The sequence below is a fragment of the Ascaphus truei genome, unplaced genomic scaffold (assembly GCF_040206685.1).
Source record: "Ascaphus truei isolate aAscTru1 unplaced genomic scaffold, aAscTru1.hap1 HAP1_SCAFFOLD_467, whole genome shotgun sequence".
Classification (NCBI taxonomy): Eukaryota; Metazoa; Chordata; class Amphibia; order Anura; family Ascaphidae; genus Ascaphus; species Ascaphus truei.
This window is the reverse complement of record NW_027456798.1, coordinates 63,955-87,766: the sequence shown is the minus strand read 5'-3', so window position 1 is coordinate 87,766 and position 23,812 is coordinate 63,955. Positions and strand designations below refer to the sequence as shown.

The 23,812-nt window shown below is 57.4% G+C and overlaps 1 protein-coding gene across 3 annotated transcripts in view; it reads right to left on the bottom strand.

Annotated features, from left to right (window-relative positions):
• Positions 1–9,934: 9,934 nt before the first annotated feature.
• PUS3 (pseudouridine synthase 3) overlaps positions 9,935–23,812 on the bottom strand; it is a 51,453-nt gene continuing 37,575 nt past the window's right edge. For 2 of the 3 annotated variants that reach the window (XM_075584163.1, XM_075584166.1), the window contains exons 4-5: positions 19,619–19,809; positions 9,935–11,397 (exon numbers count right to left, since the gene is read on the bottom strand). In XM_075584163.1, coding sequence (XP_075440278.1) covers positions 10,412–11,397; positions 19,619–19,809 — 1,177 coding nt within the window. In that variant the 3' untranslated portion in view covers positions 9,935–10,411. The remainder of the gene's footprint in view (positions 11,398–19,618; positions 19,810–23,812) is intronic. The other variant, XM_075584165.1, reaches the window with a different exon arrangement.

Here is a 23,812-nt window from a genome sequence, read left to right as displayed (position 1 = left end):
CATTTACGCACTTCTGCTTTGAGACTCCCGGTCTCCTGGCGTGAGACTTCCATCTCTAGGTTGAGGGTCTGAAGCTCCTTCTGAGAGACTTTGAGATCCATATTAAGATTGAGGATAGTTTTTTGAGAGATGTCGAGCACCTCAGCGAGACTGTGAAGTTCCTTTCTAGAGACTTCCAGTTCTGTGCGGCAACTGCTGATCTCTTGGTGTGAGGCATCCAGTGCTAAGCGGAGAGTATGAACCTCATTCTGGGATATGTCCACCTCTGTCCGGACACTGTTGACCTCCTGGTGTGAGGCATTCATCTATGCGGAGAGTGTGAACCTCATTCTGAGAGACTTCCACCTCTCTATGGAACTTGCGAACCTCTTGCTGAAAGACTGTAATCTCCTTCAGTGCCTCCTCATACTTCTGCTTCAGATTAGCAATCATTCTATCAGATTTGCTCTGTTTTTCCACCATGGTGGCATTAGTAGTGGTTGCAGTAGCTAGCTCAGTCTTGAGATCCTCCAATTCTGTCCTGGCCGCAGAGTAAATTGCGAGCACAGTCTTCTGTAGCTCAGTATTATTTTCTCTCTCCATTTCCAATTCTTCACGGAGCAGATCACAGTTATGCCTGGCAGCTTGCAGTGCATCTTCAGGGCTGGTCAAGGGATCGTCACTCACTGGTTCCGGCTCCGCTTCCCTGGGATGGTTGGTTGAGGGTTCTTCACTGTTAGCACCGGACAGACACTTCTTTGGGGTACACGACTTCTGCCTTGGGCCCTCTGGATATTCTGTAATCCGCACGACAAATCCTCAATTTTCTCTAGGCTGCAGGGCATCTCTGTCCCCCTTTTCCTCCACAGGATCTGCGGACATGTCTGTTCCGTCCACGGCAAGTGAAGAACCGCTTTTCTTTTTCTGCCTTTTTGTTTTGGACGACTCCATCCCATCAGGAATACTGGGGTCTCCATCGTGATTTGAAACTTCAGCAACTTCCCTATATCTGCCAGGCTTTTCTTGCAGTTGCGTTAGCAGCAGGAATATTCGGTGATCTGCTGCTCCCGCTCCTGCCGATCACATTCGTCATCATAGAGAGCGGCCTTTTTGGTTCGTACCGAGTTCAGGCACCCCCACCATTCTTGGGGTGTTTTGTGGGTGTTACTCAGTTCGGGTTCCCCATAAGAGATGTCTTCCTTCTTATCGGACCGGAAGGGCCACTCTTCCGTGGGGTAGGGTTCATTACAGGAATGCTGCATCTTGTCCTCCATTTTGGGGCTATCAGGTGTATTTTTCTTCCTGACCTCAGGAGGCGCTATTGCAGTTGTTGTCACTGTATTCGCTAGAACCCCAAATTGTGCTAGTCCTACAGGTGGGCAGAGTTTGCTTGTAGAGTTCGTAGCTCTCACAGGCCTCTCTCTAGACTTTTTCTTCTTTACTTTGGTATGTTTTACAACATCAGCAGTACTGTGCACGCATCCTTTCTCATCAGTGATACTGGATGTCCACTTGCTAAGTAAAACTTCTGTACCTTCCTTGGGTCCACAGCGCACTGCTTGCTGCTGCAGTTCCTTGGCTCGTTGAAAAAAAATAGTCCTCTGGCTGCTGCCCTTTTTCTGGGGCCACGTAGGGGCCATCCTCATTGTCTGCATAAGGACTGAAGGGACACTGCTCTGTGTGGCCGGGCTCTTTACACCAGGAACACATTTTCTTCCCCATTTTTGCAGAGTCTATATTTGACTTCAGCTGGGCAGCCATTTTAAATTCCCAGGGTTTTTTTTTTCTTTCACCAGTGGTGGGGTAAACTCTGGTCAAAGCATCAGTCCCTTGTGTGGGTCACCGTCTGTCGCAGTCCTCCCAGTCCAACTGTGGCATTGTGGCTTTCGTCAGTGCAGTGTAGTTTTCCTGCCTGGATGTGTAGCCCTTTAATTCTGGTCACTGCTGCATGTGATTCTTTGTTTTGTTGCTCAGAAACTTTTTGCAGGAACTGTATGCAGGCAAAAGCACAAAAATTTTCACAGGCGGTCTCCGGGGCCCCTTTGAACTTCAAGGGCCACCTCTCATCCCACTTCTGACACCATATGTAAGAGACGTATTCAGAGGTACGCAATGGAGACCGTTTAAAGTGAAACTAAAATTAGGCTTGATTGCGCCTGTCCCTTTAACATGGCTGTAGAGGGAGAAAGGGGGTGGCCCGGTATTAAAGGGGTTGCACCCCATTTGGCCATCCCCTGACCTCACCAGGGAGACAAGGGGTTAACTGGGCTGCGGTCCAGAAATGTGATTTAACCCTTGTTATAACATGTAAATGTATATTCCCCTGTCCCCATGCTTTATTGTGATATCTGGTTATATCAGTGTCTGCATCACACATACACTGGGATCCATCCGGGAGTGCAAGGGTTAATAGTTATTCAGTGATTATAGCCCTTTGTGTAATTTTCCCGCATTTTCAGGCACCATTTTGCAGAGTCCCATAGGCCGCCATTAGAGCTTCATGCATTTCAATGGCGGATCTTGCTGGTTTGGTCCTGTTTCCCGTGAAGACCAGCAGGTGGCGTCCGAGAGGCGGAGCGGCGGTTTCCCATTGTAAGTCAATGGGCTCATTGATTTCAATGGGGATTCCTCGACGGCGCTTTCCAGGAACGAGTTGGCTGCCGTCCAAACCGCAAAGCGGATACTTATTCTGAAAAAGAGCTTTGATCACTGTTAGTCAAGTTCAACGTTAAGTGGCGTGGGAATCTACAGTTCTAGGTCACCCAGAAATAAAATTCTTTTTGCCCCTAGTCCCTAGACCTCCCCCCACTCAACCACCACCGGGTCCCCGTATCCTGGACCCCCGAGAAGGGTCGTGCCGAGAGAGCGGGTCTCGCCATAGGTTCCAATGGCGGCGGCAGAAACAGCTCAGGAATTCGACTAAGTGTGAAAAGCTACAAACCATGAATCCATATCTCCGGTTCCGGAGGGTCCAGAGGGCCAGGGTTTGGGGACCTGTAGGCACTGCTCCGGCATGGCTGCAGAACCATCCTTGACCCTCTTGGACCAACCCGACGGAGTATGGACCCCCTTGAAAGTTCGGGACTTTTCCCATAGACTCCAATGGCGGTCAATTTCCATTGACCGGCTATGGCGGAGAAATCCCATAGACTTCAACGGCGGCGATGCCCCATTAAAAGTATATGGCGGTGTATTCCCATAGCCGCCAACGGCGGCGGTTTGCCATTGAAAGTCTATGGCGGCGGAGCCCATTGTTTTCAATGGGGATTTAGTGAAAAACCGTGATTTAATTTACAATGGAGATTTTTGTATTAAAATAGGAAACGGTTTAAGTTGTATTTGTGTAACTCCGGTTCCGAAGGTCCTAGCGAGCTGAAACTCGGACCATATGGTGTCCCAGTTCCGGCATTAAGATCTGGATAGTTTGGACCCGCTAGACCCAACGGAACCAGATATTTTAATATGTTTATATTTTACTTGTAACACTGTATCCCAAGGCAGGGATAAAACCCAGAGGAAATTCCTTTGCATACAAGGAAGCATATGGTCAGAGAGGCGACCCAATGTCTAGGACTTAAATATTGTTCAAAGGATTTTGTCACCCTCACTGTTTACCTGAGGGCGGAGACGACTCAAACCAGAGCAGTCTGTAAGTGTCACATTTAACACCTTACAACAAAGAGTATCCTGCCAGAAATCCCATTTGGTAGACTGGCTGGCATTCCTGATGTAAATGTGGGGCTACAGAAATGAGACCCCAGGGTCCTAGTGCGCATGTCCTAACTAGCAGGGGGCATGGATTAAAATGTATTCCCACGTTAAAGATTGGATACAGTTAATTGTTGTCCCATCACCTGTACTTAATGTTAAGGATAGGATCACAAAAGATATATAAACTGTGGTCAACCCTATATCCTTTGTCTTCTATACCATCTGAATTGTTACCTGATTGCTGGAGAATTGCTACATGATACTTCTCATTCCCCACCCCCAAGTAAGTGTACTTCTTGCCTGTTACTGTACTATATTGTGTGTTCACCTATTTAAGGAATAAATATACTTTATTATATCTAAGCCTCGTTCAGTTCAACACAGTTATTTGGTGTATTATTATAGCCTGTCACAAAGCTCCCGTCACAACGGCAAAATATGTAAATGAAGCAAAAGAAACCCTATTCCACTTTGGAGAATATCTACACATGTAGTCCAACCCTCTCTAACTGGGTGGTTAGCTAAGCTAATTACCAGCCCAAATATATATAGATATATACAGATCTATAACAGTCCTAAAATAAAGTCTTATCTGTCTCTTGTAGCTGTAGGGGAAGCCTCTCTGCTTTCCTGGGTCAGCACCTTTGTGTGCTAAGGCAATGTCTGTCCAGGTTTAGAGGTCTGGTCCCCTTGTCTTGCTATCAGCATACAGTCCAGTCCTTCTGCAGCTCAAGACATCTGTTCCTCTGGTCAGTCCAGTGTGGACTAAGGAAAAGTCTGTCTGCCCTTCCTTGGTTCAGCCCCCAATTGTGAGACTAAGGAATCCTCCTTCCTGTCTCAGAACAGGCTATTTCTGAGAGAGCTCTAATCAGCCAGGTGGAGTTGGTTAATTGCTGGTATGCAATTAACCAGCACACTGCTGGATTAGAGGCAAGTTTGTTAACAGGGATAAGTCCCTGTTACAGTCCCCCAGACTCCTGGATTTCGAGTCCAAATATCCCAAATCCATTTCCCGTATAAGTATAGGGTTCCCCGATGTGTATACTTCATTAAAGTGTACTTTATAAGGTTTTAGACATTTGCTATAAGACTATACAGTCAGCCAGGGCATCAGCATAGACGCTGGCATGTCTGTATAAAGTTCGTAGTTAAGAGGAGAGGAGGGAGGAGGTCCTGAGGTGAGGAGACCGTTTGGTGGCGAATTGCCAAGTCCGGAGAACAAGGGGCACCTTGTGGGTGACACCTTTTGTATCTGCCAGACAGGGCCACCAACAGAAATCATGGGGCCCAGGACAAGTGAAAGGAGCAAACCCCCACCACCTATAGCACACCCTCCCCCCACCACCCATAGCACACCCTCCCCCCACCACCCATAGCGCACCCTCCCCCCACCCCCCATAGCACAATAACGCACCCTCCCCCCACCCCCCATAGCGCAATATCGCACCCTCCCCCCACCCCCATAGCGCAATAGCGCACCCTCCCCCCACCCCCCATAGCGCACCCTCCCCCCACCACCCATTGCGCACCCTCCTCCCACCCCCCATAGCGCACCCTCCCCCACCCCCCATAGCGCACCCTCCCCCCACCCCCCATAGCGCACCCTCCCCCCACCACCCATAGCGCACCCTCCCCCCACCACCCATAGCGCACCCTCCCGCCACCCCCCATAGCGCACCCTCCCCCACCCCCCACCCCCCATAGCGCACCCTCCCCCACCCCCCATAGCGCACCCTCCCCCACCCCCATAGCGCACCCTCCCCCCACCCCCCATAGCGCACCCTCCCCCCACCCCCCACCCCCCACCCCGCAGCTACCATGAAAACATTTTTTTTACTGCGCACCTTTTACTTACCTGTTTTCTTGTTATTGTAAAACAGAAACAAAACATCACAATGCAATCTGTTTATTTTAATATTTTCAACAAAAGACAAAGATACCCAATGCTACATCCAATGTGACAAAAGGCCTGGGGGGGGGGTCACTATGGGCCTGGGGAGGAGGTGGGGGGGTTCAGTATGGGCCTGGGGGGGAGGTGGGGGGGTTCAGTATGGGCCTGGAGGGGGGGGGGGTAGTACAAATAAGCAGTGCTTGACAAACCAACCAAAAATCTACTTGCCACCTAGCCCCACCCTTTAAAAAAGAAATTGAATACATTTCTAGTAAGAACTAATAACAAGATTTGTTTTTTACATAAGTTTATTTATTGTATCACATTTATACTTTACTACAATTAGTCCTTGTTACATAGTTACGCGTGTGTGCGTGCGTGTGTGTGCGTGTGTGCGTTTGTGTGAGAAAATGTCGGATGACCTCAATAATCGAAGAAAAAAAAGGCCACATGTGAATGACTACTTTCCTGAACCCCTTAACCAGTGTCAGTCAGGACGCCCCCCGAAGGCGGGCTTCACTTTTCAAGCTCATATAGAGCTTGGTGTGGGCCCCCCAAAAAAATCCTGGCAGCGTGCCAACACGAGTCAGCCAATCAGGTGGGGGGATTTATTTAATTTTTTGTGGGCGAAAAGCATGCAGTTTGGCGGATTGCCAGTGCGCAAAATCCTGTCGCCCCGTGGTGACCTGGCGACCGGTTTGCCGAGGGGCACGGAAGCGCAGGGGGCCTGGCCGCTCACAGGGCCCGGGACGCCAACCCTGGCAGACTTGGTGGAGCCTGACCAGCGGGGGGCAATGAGTTAGCTGTGGGAGAAACAGCTCGTAGGCGCTTCACCCATTGGCTAAATCATATTTCCCACTTACTCGGCTTTTCAAACTGGCTTGGCACGCCTCGTCCTCTGACGTCAGCCAAAGAACGAGCCCCTAGTCCTATTAGCTGGCAGGGAGCAATTCCCACGCTCTGATTGGTCGCTCCTCCTACTTCCATGCTGAGGACAGCTTAGCGGAGTGTATGTAAGGAGATGGCCGAGTACAGAACCAGACCATCCTGTGGCTCGAGTTGATGAAGCGCGGGGCGGACTTTTCAAAATTGCTCTGTTCGAAATAGCTTAGTTTTGAAACTAGAAAAGCCTGCCTCGCAGAGACCAAGTCCCGTCTTTAGTGACCAAGTTCTACAAATCAAAGTAGCGGGCGCAGCCAGAAGTTCCTGCCGAAAACAGTTCCAGGAGTATCGGGACCAGGTCCCGGTCAGGAGTTTCTGTGGAATCTCGGTCCAGGACGTCCGGAATAAGGTTCCGATCAGGGTAAGCCCTTGCATGCACCTAGGAAAGGCTCGATCTCATACCCCAGAAAGTGTATATTCCTGTATTTTGTGGTATTTTCGAGGTTTTATCCAAATAAACCCCATTTTATTTCACTGCCTTGTTTTGCCTGTTGAATGATCCCAAAAATATAAATGTGTTAAAAGACCTGGTCTCCCGTGATAGTATCTATTACCTATTCCATGTCACACTTTCTCCTATTGGACAATGGGACTATTTAAGAGTAATCAGGGCTGGGTAGCTTCATCCCCTGATAAAATCAGCGTTCAGCTGAAGAAACGTGCAGGGTTGCTGCTTTTAGAAACGCGCGGGGTTGCTGCTTTTAGAAACGCGCGGGGTTGCTGCTTTTAGAAACGCGCGGGGTTGCTGCTTTTAGAAACGCGCGGGGTTGCCGCTTTTAAAAACGCGCGGGGTTGCCGCTTTTAGAAACGCGCGGGGTTGCTGCTTTTAGAAACGCGCGGGGTTGCTGCTTTTAGAAACGCGCGGGGTTGCTGCTTTTAGAAACGCGCGGGGTTGCTGCTTTTAGAAACGCGCGGGGTTGCTGCTTTTAGAAACGCGCGGGGTTGCTGCTTTTAGAAACGCGCGGGGTTGCTGCTTTTAAAAACGCGCGGGGTTGCTGCTTTTAGAAACGCGCGGGGTTGCTGCTTTTAGAAACGCGCGGGGTTGCTGCTTTTAGAAACGCGCGGGGTTGCTGCTTTTAGAAACGCGCGGGGTGGCTGCTTTTAGAAACGCGCGGGGTTGCTGCTTTTAGCTTACAATCATTGTAGCCGCTCACAACTTTGGACAAGGAGGCCGCCGACAGCTGATCCGGACGAGTGTCCTGCAGGTGGAACCAATCTTCAACCGCTTGGATTGCCGGAGGACTCGATTTGGAGGGAAACAGAGCCAGCGGCGTTCCCCAGGGCATCAGATCCGGTGGATCCAGGTCCTTGGAGCGCGAGTTTTACGCGTACGCTGCCTGATTTAATCGGACGTTTGCCGGTGGGCCTGTTTGTTCAGGGAAATAACCCACCCCATTGGTTTTACACTAGGAGCGGGTGCTTAGCCCTTGGACATGATGCCGCAGAGCGCGAGCAGTGTTCGCGTCCATGCGGCACGCGGAAGCGGGAGGGGGTGCGCGTTGCACAAGAAATCAGTTGAAACTGATTTCTTGGCGCGACAGGCCTGTAACGTGAGCGGTTCGCCCAATGAGGCCCCCTAGACACGCCCACAGACAACGCACGTACCATGGCCAGGGAAAGCACCCGCTTTCCCTCAGCCTCCGCGCGCCTCCAGTTACCATGTCCGCTGTCATAATCGGGATATGAGGGGTTAATGGGATCTGTGTATATGTTGATCTGCATCCCCCTGCTTCAGCAGAATTGTCCCAGGTCTTAGATTTATTTCCCCAGCAGTCTGTGTTATATTCCTGTATGTGTATAAATCATGTCGGGAGGGAAAGGGTTAACCATATTGTGTATATGTGGATCTGCATTTCCCCGCTTCAGCAGAATTAATTGCTATGGTATGTATTAACATGGAGGGAGGGGGAGAATTGTATTTTATCATTGACAATGGGTAAAGTGTAAAAAATTATAACTTTTGCTATATACATGCTAGAACGGTGAACTTTGTATATGTTTTCCTATGCAAAGAACACAGGTCGCATACATATCGTTAATCTGATTTATGACATGTGAAATATAGTTATGAGTTATCGCTGTTTTTACTATAACTTTGGATATAGGTTTGGAAGCTTGTCAGGTGGCCGCTTTGATATGTAATTGTACAAATCAAAGGAGGCCACTTGAAAGGCTTTGTGAGGTACTTTACTCCTCGGTCCCCTGTGGAGAAGCTAGCCAGAGGTGAGAAAAGACCTGGACATCAATGAAGGTGACTCGCATCATTGCATATGCAGCCAGCTCTCACAGATGGGCACTAACCATTGTGACCTGTCACATGTAACTCCCTACATGAAAGGCCCCTGCCCAATAAGCATTTTTGCTAGACAGGATGTGCCCCGGGCTGCCTGTTCTGTTCTGCCTGACAGATTAAGTCTGTCAGTGGTGATATTGGATACCGAGGCTTGAGCCTCACGACTCCAAGTTCTCTTGTTGAGTGTATTGTCGCACATTTAGAAAGCTTCTTGATCTGTGTTACTTGCCACAGTTGAGTTGGTTTCACAGGGTCAGCGCTGTGATGGGTGTGGATGGCACCCAGGCCTGTGGTCATATTTTTTTATTATAAATGGGCTGGCCAAGTAGGAACGGGGGAGGGGTATACTAATGAGGGGCTGGGTAAACCCTGCTTCTCGCGTTACCTGTCAACCTGTGATTGGGACAAGGTAATTGTTCACCAATAACTGAACTGCCATGTTAGGAATGGGGGCCTGCGTCTATATAGTTGCTTGCACCCCTTATTCCTGTGCTTGTCGTGATTGTAACAACTTAATGAGCTGCTATTGGACTTAATACCTCATTATCCAGCCCCAGTAAGTGTGAATATTCCTGTAATGTTATTTGCTTGATAAGAAATAAACTCATTCACTTTACTATATCCTAATCTTGTTCAATCTGGCCCGGTTATTGTATATATTGTCTGTTCTCTCGTGACAGCCGCAGCCTTAGGTTTCCTTTGAAGATTTGGTTGTAGCCGGAGTAGGACCTGGGCTGGAATCGTATGGTTCATGGGAACATTTTCAGCATTTATGCTGTTTTCTGGACATTTTCCTTTCACAGTGTATTGATTTTATATTTTATTTAAGTCTATTGGAATAGCAGTAGATTTTAATTGATGTATTGTTTTATTATTCATAGCTACCCGCAGTATTGGTTCTAGCTTACTGTACCTATTATAGGGTTTGTAGATCTTTAATATAGTCATCACATACTATTAATAGATTTAATAACACAATATTGTTATCCCAGATGGATGGGGCCTAGGCACATCCTATTTTTCTGTTATTGTTATATATTAATGTGGATATTTCTCTCTATCAGATGGATAGATAATATAATATCTCACACATATCTAAACAAAAGTCATTATTACATAGAAACATTTTATTACATAACCTTGGCAAAAATTAAAAGCGACAGTGAGCACACCGGGGGGCCGAGGAGAGTGCGACGCTCTGCGGGGGGCCGGGGAAGACGCGACTCTCTGCGGGGGGCCGGGGAAGACGCAACGCACTGCGAGTGTGGCGCTCTGTGGGGGGCCAGGGGAGTGTGCGGTGCTCTGCAGGGGGTGCGATGCTCTGCGGGTGAGGGTGCGACGCTCTGCGGGGGGACGGGAGGGTGCGGAGCTATGCGGGCGAGAGCATGACACTCTGCAGGCGAGGGGAGAGCGCGACACTCTGCAGGCGAGGGGAGAGCGCGACACTCTGCAGGCGAGGGGAGAGCGCGACACTCTGCAGGCGAGGGGAGAGCGCGACACTCTGCAGGCGAGGGGAGAGCGCGACACTCTGCAGGCGAGGGGAGAGCGCGACACTCTGCAGGCGAGGGGAGAGCGTGGGGCATGTTGCTCCACAGTCACATGTCACTTCCAGGTTTCAGGCGCGCTCTCTTTGACGCCTTCTCGTGTGATCTCACTGCTTCTGTGAGCGTTTCCTGTGGTCTCTTACATTCCCGTGTCTGGCTTTCTGTGGGTGTCTCTTGCACTCTCTCGCTGCTCTCGATCTCACACCATCTATGTGTCTCTTCAGCCACACTCTCTCCTCCAGCCCGACAGTCTCTTCCTGACTTTATTCCCCCTCTCACTTTGTTTCTGTCTGTGCTCTCGCTCCCCTCCGGCAGTCTCTCGCTCCCTCCTGGCAGTCTCTCGCTCCCCCCTGGCAGTCTCTCGCTGTCTCTGCTCTCGCTCCCCTCCGGCAGTCTCTCGCTGTCTCTGCTCTCGCTCCCCTCCGGCAGTCTCTCGCTCCCCCCTGGCAGTCTCTCGCTGTCTCTGCTCTCGCTCCCCTCCGGCAGTCTCTCGCTCCCCCCTGGCAGTCTCTCGCTGTCTCTGCTCTCGCTCCCCTCTGGCAGTCTCTCGCTGTCTCTGCTCTCGCTCCCCTCCGGCAGTCTCTCGCTCCCCCCTGGCAGTCGCTCGCTGTCTCTGCTCTCACCCCCCTCTGGTAGTCTCTCGCTCCTCTCTGGCAGTCGCTCGCTCCCCTCCGGCAGTCTCTCGCTCCCCTCCGGCAGTCTCTCGCTCCCCTCCGGCAGTCTCTCGCTCCCCTCCGGCAGTCTCTCGCTCCCCTCCGGCAGTCTCTCGCTCCCCTCCGGCAGTCTCTCGCTCCCCTCCGGCAGTCTCTCGCCCCCCCCTGGCAGTCTCTCGCTGCTGGCAGTCGCCCAGCTGTCTCTCTCAGAGGGAAGTTTGATTCTCCCACGTCTCACATAATGCTGCACTCTCTCTTCCAGTCCCTGGCAGAGCTGTCTCTTCATCAGAGGGGTGTAAGAGCGCGGACTCACACCCTCAATCAGCCCGCTGCTCTGATCTGAGACCCGCGGCTCCAACACACCCCCCGGGACCGGGTTATCACCTGGAGGAGAGGGGGAGAGAAAGGGGGAGAAAGGCAGGGGGGGAGGGAGAGAAAGGGGGAGAAAGGCAGGGGGGGGGGGGAGAGAAAGGGGGAGAAAGTCAGGGGGGGGAGGGGAGAGAAAGGGGGAGAAAGGCAGGGGGGGGGAGAGAAAGGGGGAGAAAGGCAGGGGGGGGGGAGAGAAAGGGGGAGAAAGGCAGGGGGGGGGGAGAGAAAGGGGGAGAAAGGCAGGGGGGGGGGGAGAGAAAGGGGGAGAAAGGCAGGGGGGGGAGAGAAAGGGGGAGAAAAGCGGGGGGGGGGGAGAAAGGGGGAGAAAGGCAGGGGGGGAGGGGAGAGAAAGGGGGAGAAAGGCAGGGGGGGGGAGAGAAAGGCAGGGGGGGGGAGAGAAAGGGGGAGAAAGGCAGGGGGGGAGGGGAGAGAAAGGGGGAGAAAGGCAGGGGGGGGGAGAGAAAGGGGGAGAAAGGCAGGGGGGGGGGAGAGAAAGGGGGAGAAAGGCAGGGGGGGGGAGAGAAAGGGGGAGAAAAGCGGGGGGGGGGGGAGAAAGGGGGAGAAAGGCAGGGGGGGAGGGGAGAGAAAGGGGGAGAAAGGCAGGGGGGGGGAGAGAAAGGGGGAGAAAGGCAGGGGGGGGGAGAGAAAGGGGGAGAAAAGCAGGGGGGGGGGAGAAAGGGAGAAAGGGGGAGAAAGGCAGGGGGGGAGGGGAGAGAAAGGGGGAGAAAGGCAGGGGGGGGAGGGAAAGGGAGAAAGGGGGAGAAAGGCAGGGGGAGGGGAGAGAAAGGGGGAGAAAGGCAGGGGGGGGAAGAAAGGCGGGGGGGAGAAAGGCAGGGGGGGGAGAGAAAGGGAGAAAGGGGGAGAAAGGCAGGGGGGGGAGAAAGGGAGAAAGGGGGGCAGGGGAGAGAAAGGGAGAAAGGGGGAGAAAGGCAGGGGGGAGAGAAAGGGAGAAAAGGGGAGAAAGGCAGGGGGGGGGGGAGAAAGGGAGAAAGGGGGGCAGGGGAGAGAAAGGGAGAAAGGGGGAGAAAGGCAGGGGGGAGAGAAAGGGAGAAAGGGGGGCAGGGGAGAGAAAGGGAGAAAGGGGGAGAAAGGCAGGGGGGGGAGAGAAAGGGAGAAAGGGGGGCAGGGGAGAGAAAGGGAGAAAGGGGGGGAGGGGAGAGAAAGGGGGAAAGGGGGAGAAAGGGAGGGGAGAGAGAGAGAGAGGGAGAAAGGGGGAGGGAGGGGAGAGAAAGGGAGGAAGGGGGGAGAGAAAGGGAGGAAGGGGGGGAGGGGAAAGAAAGGGGGGGAGTGAAGGAGAAAGGGAGGGAGGGAGTGGAGGAAAGAGAGGAGGAGAGAGAGAAAGGGAGGGGGGAGGAGAGAGAGAAAGGGAGGGGGGAGGAGAGAGAGAAAGGGAGGGGGGAGAGCGAGAAAGGGAGGGAGGAGAGCGAGAAAGGGAGGGGGGAGAGCGAGAAAGGGAGGGGGGAGAGCGAGAAAGGGAGGGGGGAAAGGGAGGGGGGAGAGCGAGAAAGGGAGGGGGGAGAGCGAGAAAGGGAGGGGGGAGAGCGAGAAAGGGAGGGGGGAGAGCGAGAAAGGGAGGGGGGAGAGCGAGAAAGGGAGGGGGGAGAGCGAGAAAGGGAGGGGGGAGAGCGAGAAAGGGAGGGGGGAGAGCGAGAAAGGGAGGGGGGAGAGATAGAGAAAGGGAGGGGGGAGAGCGAGAAAGGGAGGGTGAAGAGAGTGAAAGGGAGGGGGGAGAGAGTGAAAGGGAGGGGGGAGAGAGTGAAAGGGAGGGGGGAGAGAGTGAAAGGGAGGGGGGAGAGATAGAGAAAGGGAGGGGGGAGAGCGAGAAAGGGAGGAGGGAGAACGAGAAAGGGAGGGGGGAGAGAGAGAAAGGGAGGGGGGAGAGAGAGAAAGGGAGGGGGGAGAGATAGAGAAAGGGAGGGGGGAGATAGAGAATGTGAGGGGGGAGAGATAGAGAAAGGGAGGGGTGAGAGATAGAGAAAGGGAGGGGGGAGAGATAGAGAAAGGGAGGGGGGAGAGATAGAGAAAGGGAGGGGGGAGAGAGAGAGAAAGGGAGGGGGAGAGATAGAGAAAGGGAGGGGGGATAGAGAGAGAAAGGGAGGGGGGATAGAGAGAATGTGAGGGGGGGATAGAGAGAATGTGAGGGGGGAAGAGAGAAAGGGAGGGGGGAGAGAGAGAAAGGGAGGGGAGAGAGAGAAAGGGAGGGGAGAGAGAGAGAAAGGGAGGGGAGAGAGAAAGGGAGGGGGAAAGAGAGAAAGGGAGGGGGGAAGAGAGAAAGGGAGGGGAGAGAGAGAGAGAAAGGGAGGGGGAGAGATAGAGAAAGGGAGGGGGAGAGATAGAGAAAGAGAGGGTTAGGCTGTGTGTGTGGGGGGGAGAAGGCTGTTTCTGGGGGGGGGGAGGTTGTGTGTGTGGGGGGGGGAGGCTGTGTGCGTGTTGGAGGGATGCTGTGTGTGGGAGGGGGAGGCTGTGTATGTGTGGGGGGAGGCTGTGTGTGTAGGGAGAGGGGGGCTGTGTGTGTGGGGAGGGGGAGGCTGTGTGTGTGTGTGTGGAGGCTGTGTGTGTGTGTGTGTGTGTGTGTGGGGGGGGAGGGAGAGGCTGTGTGTGTGGGGGGGGGGGGAGGGGGAGGCTGTGTGTGTAGGGAGAGGGGGGCTGTGTGTGGGGGGATGGGGAGACTGTGTGTGTATGGGGAGGCTGTGTGTGTGGCGAGGGGGAGGCTGTGTGTGTGTGGGGGGGGGGGGTGGGGAGGCTGTGTGTGTGGGGGGGGAAGGGGGAGGCTGTGTGTGGGGGGGGGGGGGGAGGCTGTGTGTGTGGGAGGGGGGTGTGTATGTGGGGAGGGAGGGCTGTGTGTGTGTGTGTGTGGGGAGGGGGGCTATGTGTGTGGGGAGGGGGAGGCTGTGTATATGTTTGGGGAGGGGGAGGCTGTGTGTGTGGGGGGGGAGGCTGTGTGTGTGTGTGGGGGAGGCTGTGTGTGTGGGGGGGGGAGAGCTGTGTGTGTGTGTGGGGGAGGCTGTGTGTGTGTGTGGGGGAGGCTGTGTGTGTGTGTGGGGGAGGCTGTGTGTGTGGGGGGAGGCTGTGTGTGTGGGGGGAGGCTGTGTGTGTGGGGGGAGGCTGTGTGTGTGGGGGAGGCTGTGTGTGTGTGGGGGGAGGCTGTGTGTGTGTGGGGGGAGGCTGTGTGTGTGGGGGGAGGCTGTGTGTGTGTGGGGGAGGCTGTGTGTGTGTGTGGGGAGGCTGTGTGTGTGGGGGGGGAGGCTGTGTGTGTGGGGGGAGGCTGTGTGTGTGGGGGGAGGCTGTGTGTGTGGGGGGAGGCTGTGTGTGTGGGGGAGGCTGTGTGTGTGGGGGGAAGGCTGTGTGTGTGGGGGGAGGCTGTGTGTGTGGGGAGGCTGTGTGTGGGGGGGGGAGGCTGTGTGTGTGTGGGGGGGAGGCTGTGTGTGTGGGGGGAGGCTGTGTGTGTGGGGGAGGCTGTGTGTGTGGGGGGAGGCTGTGTGTGTGGGGGGGAAGCTGTGTGTGTGGGGGATGCTGTGTGTGTGGGGGGGATGCTGTGTGTGTGGGGGGGATGGTGTGTGTGTGAGGGGGATGGTGTGTGTGTGAGGGGATGGTGTGTGTGTGGGGGGGGATGGTGTGTGTGGGGGGATGGTGTGTGTGTGGGGGGATGGTGTGTGTGTGGGGGGGATGGTGTGTGTGTGGGGGATGCTGTGTGTGCGTGGGGGATGCTGTGTGTGCGTGGGGGCATGCTGTGTGTGTGTGGGGGGAGGCTGTGTGTGTGTGTGGGAGCCTGTGTGTGTGGGGGGGAGCCTGTGTGTGTGGGGGGAGGCTGTGTGTGTGTGGGGGCATGCTGTGTGTGTGTGGGGGCATGCTGTGTGTGTGGGGGGGAGGCTGTGTGTGTGGGGGGAGGCTGTGTGTGTGTGGGGGGGAGGCTGTGTGTGTGGGGGGGAGGCTGTGTGTGTGGGGGGGGAGGCTGTGTGTGTGTGGGGGGAGGCTGTGTGTGTGTGGGGGAGGCTGTGTGTGTGGGGGGGAGGCTGTGTGTGTGTGGGGGGGAGCCTGTGTGTGTGTGTGGGGGAGGCTGTGTGTGTGGGGGGGAGGCTGTGTGTGTGGGGGGGAGGCTGTGTGTGTGGGGGGGAGGCTGTGTGTGTGTGGGGGGAGCCTGTGTGTGTGTGGGGGGGAGCCTGTGTGTGTGTGGGGGGGAGCTGTGTGTGTGGGGGGGAGGCTGTGTGTGGGGGGGAGCCTGTGTGTGGGGGGGAGCCTGTGTGTGTGGGGGGGAGCCTGTGTGTGTGTGGGGAGCCTGTGTGTGTGTGGGGGGAGCCTGTGTGTGTGTGGGGGGAGCCTGTGTGTGTGTGTGGGGGAGCCTGTGTGTGTGGGGGGGGAGGCTGTGTGTGTGGGGGGGAGCCTGTGTGTGTGGGGGGCATGCTGTGTGTGGGGGGGAGCCTGTGTGTGTGTGGGGGAGCCTGTGTGTGTGTGGGGGGGGGGAGCCTGTGTGTGTGTGGGGGGGAGCCTGTGTGTGTGTGGGGGGGAGCCTGTGTGTGTGTGGGGGGGGAGCCTGTGTGTGTGTGGGGGGAGCCTGTGTGTGTGTGTGGGGGAGCCTGTGTGTGTGGGGGGGGGGGAGGCTGTGTGTGTGGGGGAGCCTGTGTGTGTGGGGGGGAGGCTGTGTGTGTGTGGGGGGGAGGCTGTGTGTGTGGGGGGGGAGCCTGTGTTGTGTGTGGGGGGGCATGCTGTGTGTGGAGGGAGCCTGTGTGTGTGTGGGGGGGAGCCTGTGTGTGTGGGGGGGAGGCTGTGTGTGTGTGGGGGGGAGGCTGTGTGTGTGTGGGGGGGAGCCTGTGTGTGTGTGGGGGGAGCCTGTGTGTGTGTGGGGGGGCATGCTGTGTGTGGGGGGAGCCTGTGTGTGTGTGTGGGGGAGCCTGTGTGTGTGTGTGGGGGAGCCTGTGTGGGGGGGGGGGGGGAGCCTGTGTGTGTGGGGGGGAGGCTGTGTGTGTGTGGGGGAGCCTGTGTGTGGGGGGGGGCAGCCTGTGTGTGTGGGGGGGAGGCTGTGTGTGTGGGGGGGAGCCTGTGTGTGTGGGGGGGGAGCCTGTGTGTGTGTGTGGGGGGAGCCTGTGTGTGTGTGTGGGGGAGCCTGTGTGGGGGGGGGGGGGGAGGCTGTGTGTGTGGGGGGGAGCCTGTGTGTGTGTGGGGGGGAGCCTGTGTGTGTGGGGGGGCGGCTGTGTGTGTGTGGGGGGGAGGCTGTGTGTGTGTGGGGGGGAGGCTGTGTGTGTGTGGGGGGGAGCCTGTGTGTGTGGGGGGGAGCCTGTGTGTGTGTGTGGGGGAGCCTGTGTGGGGGGGGGGGGGCATGCTGTGTGTGTGTGGGGGGCAGCCTGTGTGTGTGGGGGGGAGGCTGTGTGTGTGGGGGGAGGCTGTGTGTGTGGGGGGGAGCCTGTGTGTGTGTGGGGGGGAGCCTGTGTGTGTGTGGGGGGGCATGCTGTGTGTGGGGGGAGCCTGTGTGTGTGTGGGGGGGAGCCTGTGTGTGTGGGGGGGAGGCTGTGTGTGTGTGGGGGGGAGGCTGTGTGTGTGTGGGGGGGAGGCTGTGTGTGTGTGGGGGGGAGCCTGTGTGTGTGGGGGGGGGAGCCTGTGTGTGTGTGTGGGGGAGCCTGTGTGGGGGGGGGGGCATGCTGTGTGTGTGTGGGGGGAGCCTGTGTGTGTGGGGGGGAGGCTGTGTGTGTGGGGGGGAGGCTGTGTGTGTGGGGGGGAGGCTGTGTGTGTGGGGGGGAGGCTGTGTGTGTGGGGGGGAGCCTGTGTGTGTGGGGGGGAGCCTGTGTGTGTGGGGGGGAGCCTGTGTGTGTGGGGGGGAGGCTGTGTGTGTGGGGGGGGGAGCCTGTGTGTGTGGGGGGGGGGAGCCTGTGTGTGTGGGGGGGGGAGCCTGTGTGTGTGGGGGGAGGCTGTGTGTGTGTGGGGGGGAGCCTGTGTGTGTGGGGGGAGGCTGTGTGTGTGGGGGGAGGCTGTGTGTGTGGGGGGGAGGCTGTGTGTGTGGGGGGGAGCCTGTGTGTGTGTGGGGGGGAGGCTGTGTGTGGGGGGGGGAGGCTGTGTGTGTGGGGGGGGGGGGGATGCTGTGTGTGTGGGGGGGAGCCTGTGTGTGTGTGGGGGGGAGGCTGTGTGTGTGGGGGGGAGCCTGTTGTGTGTGGGGGGGAGGCTGTGTGTGTGTGGGGGAGCCTGTGTGTGGGGGGGGGCAGCATGTGTGTGTGGGGGGGAGGCTGTGTGTGTGTGGGGGGGAGGCTGTGTGTGTGTGGGGGGGGAGCCTGTGTGTGTGGGGGGGGAGCCTGTGTGTGTGTGTGGGGGAGCCTGTGTGTGTGTGTGGGGGAGCCTGTGTGGGGGGGGGGCATGCTGTGTGTGTGTGTGGGGGAGCCTGTGTGTGTGGGGGGGAGGCTGTGTGTGTGGGGGGGAGGCTGTGTGTGTGGGGGGGAGCCTGTGTGTGTGGGGGGGATGCTGTGTGTGGGGGGGAGCCTGTGTGTGTGGGGGGGAGGCTGTATGTGTGGGGGGGGGAGACTGTGCTGTGTGGGGGGGAGCCTGTGTGTGTGGGGGGAGGCTGTGTGTGTGGGGGGGAGCCTGTGTGTGTGTGGGGGGAGGCTGTGTGTGGGGGGGAGGCTGTGTGTTGTGGGGGGGAGCCTGTGTGTGTGGGGTGTCGGAGGGGGGGGAGGCTGTGTGTGTGTGGGGGGGGGAGCCTGTGTGTGTGGGGGGGAGGGCCTGTGTGTGCTGTGGGGGGGAGCCTGTGTGTGTGTGGGGGGGGAGACTGTGTGTATGGGGGGGAGCTGTGTGTGTGTGGGGGGGAGCCTGTGTGTGTGTGGGGGGGAGGCTGTGTGTGTGTGGGGGGGAGGCTGTGTGTGGGGGGGGGGGAGGCTGTGTGTGTGGGGGGGGATGCTGTGTGTGTGGGGGGGGAGCTGTGTGTGTGGGGGGGGAGGCTGTGTGTGTGGGGGGGAGCCTGTGTGTGTGGGGGGGGAGGCTGTGTGTGTGTGGGGGGGAACCTGTGTGTGTGGGGGGGGAGCCTGTGTGTGTGTGTGGGGGAAGCTGTGTGTGTGTGTGGGGGGAGCCTGTGTGGGGGGGGGGCATGCTGTGTGTGTGTGGGGGGGAGCCTGTGTGTGTGGGGGGAGGCTGTGTGTGTGGGGGGGAGGCTGTGTGTGTGGGGGGGAGGCTGGTGTGTGTGGGGGGAGCCTGTGTGTGTGGGGGGGATGCTGTGTGTGGGGGGGGAGCCTGTGTGTGTGGGGGGAGGCTGTGTGTGTGTGGGGGGAGCCTGTGTGTGTGGGGGGAGGCTGTGTGTGTGTGGGGGAAAGCCTGTGTGTGTGGGGGGGAGGCTGTGTGTGTGGGGGGAGGCTGTGTGTGTGGGGGGGAGGCTGGTGTGTGTGGGGGGGAGGCTGTGTGTGTGGGGGGAGCCTGTGTGTGTGGGGGGATGCTGTGTGTGGGGGGGAGCCTGTGTGTGTGGGGGGGAGGCTGTGTGTGTGGGGGGGGGGGGAGCCTGTGTGTGTGGGGGGAGCCTGTGTGTGTGGGGGGAGGCTGTGTGTGTGGGGGGGAGCCTGTGTGTGTGTGGGGGGGGAGGCTGTGTGTGGGGGGGGAGGCTGTGTGTGTGGGGGGGGGGGGATGCCTGTGTGTGTGGGGGGGAGCCTGTGTGTGTGGGGGGGGGAGGCTGTGTGTGGGGGGGGGAGCCTGTGTGTGTGGGGGGGAGGCTGTGTGTGTGTGGGGGGGAGCCTGTGTGTGTGGGGGGAGGCTGTGTGTGTGGGGGGGAGCCTGTGTGTGTGTGGGGGGGAGGCTGTGTGTGGGGGGGGGAGGCTGTGTGTGTGGGGGGGGGATGCTGTGTGTATGGGGGGGAGCCTGTGTGTGTGGGGGGGGGGAGGCTGTGTGTGTGGGGGGGAGGCTGTGTGTGGGGGGGGGAGGCTGTGTGTGTGGGGGGGAGGCTGTGTGTGTGGGGGGAGGCTGTGTGTGTGTGGGGGGATGCTGTGTGTGTGGGGGGGAGGCTGTGTGTGTGTGGGGGGAGCCTGTGTGTGAGGGGGGGAGCCTGTGTGTGTGGGGGGAGCCTGTGTGTGTGGGGGGGAGGCTGTGTGTGTGTGGGGGGGAACCTGTGTGTGTGGGGGGGAGGCTGTGTGTGTGGGGGGGAGCCTGTGTGTGGGGGGCAGCCTGTGTGTGGGGGGGCAGCCTGTGTGTGTGTGGGGGGGCAGGTTTTGCTGTGAGCAGGGAGGGAGACAGATTATCATGCCACGGCGTGGCACAGTCCGTATGATGCCCGTACCGGTTTGTGTGGTAACGGGCGTGGTGTCCCGACCGCTCAGCGCCATGTACAGGATCTGAGCCTTCAGGGCCTCCTGGGTCCAGAGACGCTGCAGATGTGACACCGTGACACTCGTCACGTCCCTTTCCGTGACCCACGGCACGTCATCAAAGTGGCAGTCATAGAGGACCAGAGGCAGCTCCACCGCCATGCTGAGGAACAGAGGGGACCTTGTCATGCCCCGGGCGAGCGTCTCGGGGTCCCCCTCCCTGGGTTTCTCTCCCCTCCCCCTCTTGTATTGGGGGTGTTTCTCTCCCCTCCCCCTCTTGTATTGGGGGTGTTTCTCTCTCCCCTCCCCCTCTTGTATTGGGGTGTTTCTCTCCCCTCCCCCTCTTGTATTGGGGGTGTTTCTCTCCCCTCCCCCTCTTGTATTGGGGGTGTTTCTCTCCCCTCCCCCTCTTGTATTGGGGTGTTTCTCTCCCCTCCCCCTCTTGTATTGGGGGTGTTTCTCTCCCCTCCCTCTTGTATTGGGGTTAGGGGGGGTTCTCTCCCCTCCCCCCTCTTACTTGTATTGGGGTTAGGGGGGTTCTCTCCCTTACCCCCCTCTTATTTTATTGGGGTTAGGGGGGTTTCTCTCCCCTCCCCCTCTTATTTTATTGGGGTTAGGGGGGTTTCTCTCCCCTCCCCCTCTTACTTGTTAGGGGGGGTTCTCTCCCTTCCCCTCTTATTTTATTGGGGTTAGAGGGGTTTCTCTCCCTCCCCCTCTTACGTGTATTGGGGTTAGGGGGGGTTCTCTCCCCTCCCTCCTCTTACTTGTATTGGGGTTAGGGGGGGTTCTCTCCCCTCCCCCTCTTACTTGTATTGGGGTTAGGGGGGGTTCTCTCCCTCCCCCCTCTTACTTGTATAGGGGTTTGCGGGGTTCTCTCCCCTCCCCCCTCTTACTTGTATTGGGGTTAGGGGGGGTTCTCTCCCCTCCCCCTCTTACTTGTATTGGGGTTAGGGGGGTTTCTCTCCCCTCCCCCCTCTTACTTGTATTGGGGTTAGGGGGGTTCTCTCCCCTCCCCCTCTTACTTGTATTGGGGTTAGGGGGGGTTCTCTCCCCTCCCCCCTCTTACTTGTATTGGGGTTAGAGGGGGTTCTCTCCCCTCCCCCCTCTTACTTGTATTGGGGTTAGGGGGGGTTCTCTCCCCTCCCCCTCTTACGTGTATTGGGATTAGGGGGGGTTCTCTCCCCTCCCCCTCTTACTTGTATTGGGGTTAGGGGGGGTTCTCTCCCCTCCCCCTCTTACTTGTATTGGGGTTAGGGGGTTTCTCTCCCCTCGCCCTCTTACTTGTATTGGGGTTAGGGGGGGTTCTCTCCCCTCCCCCCTCTTACTTGTATTGGGGTTAGGGGGGGTTCTCTCCCCTCCCCCCTCTTACTTGTATTGGGGTTAGGGGGGGTTCTCTCCCCTCCCCCCTCTTACTTGTATTGGGGTTAGGGGGAGTTCTCTCCCCTCCCCCTCTTACTTGTATTGGGGTTAGGGGGGTTCTCTCCCCTCCCCCTCTTGTATTGGGGTTAGGGGGGTTCTCTCCCCTCCCCCTCTTACTTGTATTAGGGTTAGGGGGGTTCTCTCCCCTCCCCCTCTTGTATTGGGGTTAGGGGGGTTCTCTCCCCTCCCCCTCTTACTTGTATTGGGGTTAGGGGGGTTCTCTCCCCTCCCCCTCTTGTATTGGGGTTAGGGGGGTTTCTCTCCCCTCCCCCCTCTTACTTGTATTGGGGTTAGGGGGGTTCTCTCCCCTCCCCCTCTTACTTGTATTGGGGTTAGGGGGGTTTCTCTCCCCTCCCCCCTCTTACTTATATTGGGGTTAAGGGTGTTCTCTCCCCCCCCTCTTACTTGTATTGGGGTTAGGGGGGGTTCTCTCCCCTCCCCCTCTTGTATTGGGGTTAGGGGGGGTTCTCTCCCCTCCCCCTCTTGTATTGGGGTTAGGGGGGTTTCTCTCCCCTCCCCCCTCTTACTTGTATTGGGGTTAGGGGGGGTTCTCTCCCCTCCCCCTGTTACTTGTATTGGGGTTAGGGGGGTTTCTCTCCCCTCCCCCCTCTTACTTGTATTGGGGTTAGGGTGGGTTCTCTCCCCTCCCCCCTCTTACTTGTATTGGGGTTAGGGGGGTTCTCTCCCCTCCCCCCTCTTACTTGCATTGGGGTTAGGGGGGGTTCTCTCAGCTCCCCCTCTTACTTGTATTGGGGTTAGGGGGGGTTCTCTCCCCTCCCCCCTCTTACTTGTATTGGGGTTAGGGGGGTTCTCTCCCCTCCCCCTCTTACTTGCATTGGGGTTAGGGGGGGTTCTCTCAGCTCCCCCTCTTACTTGCACTGGGGTTAGGGGGGGTTCTCTCCCCTCCACCCTCTTACTTGTACTGGGGTTAGGGGGGTTCTCTCCCCTCCCCCTCTTACTTGTATTGGGGTTAGGGGGTTCTCTCCCCTCCCCCCTCTTACTTGTATTGGGGTTAGGGGGGTTTCTCTCCCCTCCCCCCTTACTTGTATTGGGGTTAGGGGGGTTCTCTCCCCTCCCCCTCTTACTTGTATTGGGGTTAGGGGGGGTTCTCTCCCCTCCCCCTCTTGTATTGGGGTTAGGGGGGTTCTCTCCCCTCCCCCTCTTACTTGTATTGGGGTTAGGGGGGTTCTCTCCCCTCCCCCTCTTGTATTGGGGTTAGGGGGGTTCTCTCCCCTCCCCCTCTTACTTGTATTGGGGTTAGGGGGGTTCTCTCCCCTCCCCCTCTTGTATTGGGGTTAGGGGGGTTTCTCTCCCCTCCCCCCTCTTACTTGTATTGGGGTTAGGGGGGTTCTCTCCCCTCCCCCTCTTACTTGTATTGGGGTTAGGGGGGTTTCTCTCCCCTCCCCCCTCTTACTTATATTGGGGTTAAGGGTGTTCTCTCCCCCCCCTCTTACTTGTATTGGGGTTAGGGGGGGTTCTCTCCCCTCCCCCCTCTTACTTGTATTGGGGTTAGGGGGGGTTCTCTCCCCTCCCCCTCTTGTATTGGGGTTAGGGGGGTTTCTCTCCCCTCCCCCCTCTTACTTGTATTGGGGTTAGGGGGGGTTCTCTCCCCTCCCCCTGTTACTTGTATTGGGGTTAGGGGGGTTTCTCTCCCCTCCCCCCTCTTACTTGTATTGGGGTTAGGGTGGGTTCTCTCCCCTCCCCCCTCTTACTTGTATTGGGGTTAGGGGGGTTCTCTCCCCTCCCCCCTCTTACTTGCATTGGGGTTAGGGGGGGTTCTCTCAGCTCCCCCTCTTACTTGTATTGGGGTTAGGGGGGGTTCTCTCCCCTCCCCCCTCTTACTTGTATTGGGGTTAGGGGGGTTCTCTCCCCTCCCCCTCTTACTTGCATTGGGGTTAGGGGGGGTTCTCTCAGCTCCCCCTCTTACTTGCACTGGGGTTAGGGGGGGTTCTCTCCCCTCCCCCATCTTACTTGTATTGGGGTTAGGGGGGTTCTCTCCCCTCCACCCTCTTACTTGTACTGGGGTTAGGGGGGTTCTCTCCCCTCCCCCTCTTACTTGTATTGGGGTTAGGGGGTTCTCTCCCCCTCTCTTACTTGTATTGGGGTTAGGGGGGTTTCTCTCCCCTCCCCCCTTACTTGTATTGGGGTTATGGGGGTTCTCTCCCCTCCCCCTCTTACTTGTATTGGGGTTAGGGGGGGTTCTCTCCCCTCCCCCTCTCACTTGTATTGGGGTTAGGGGGGTTCTCTCCCCTCCACCTTCTTACTTGTATTGGGGTTAGGGGGGTTCTCTCCCCTCCCCCCTCTTACTTGTATTGGGGTTAGGGGGGGTTCTCTCCCCTCCCCCTCTTACTTGTATTGGGGTTAGGGGGGGTTCTCTCCCCTCCCCCCTCTTACTTGTATTGGGGTTTGCGGGGGTTCTCTCCCTTCCCCCTCTTACTTGTATTGGGGTTAAGGGGGGTTCTCGCCCCTCCCCCTCTTACTTGTATTGGGGTTTGCGGGGGTTCTCTCCCCTCCACCTCTTACTTGTATTGGGGTTTGCGGGGATTCTCTCCCCTCCCCCTTACTTGTATTGGGGTTAGGGGGGGTTCTCTCCCCTCCCCCTCTTACTTGTATTGGGGTTAGGGGGGGGTTCTCTCCCCTCCCCCTCTTACTTGTATTGGGGTTAGGGGGGTTTCTCTCCCCTCCCCCCTTACTTGTATTGGGGTTAGGGGGGTTCTCTCCCCTCCCCCTCTTACTTGTATTGGGGT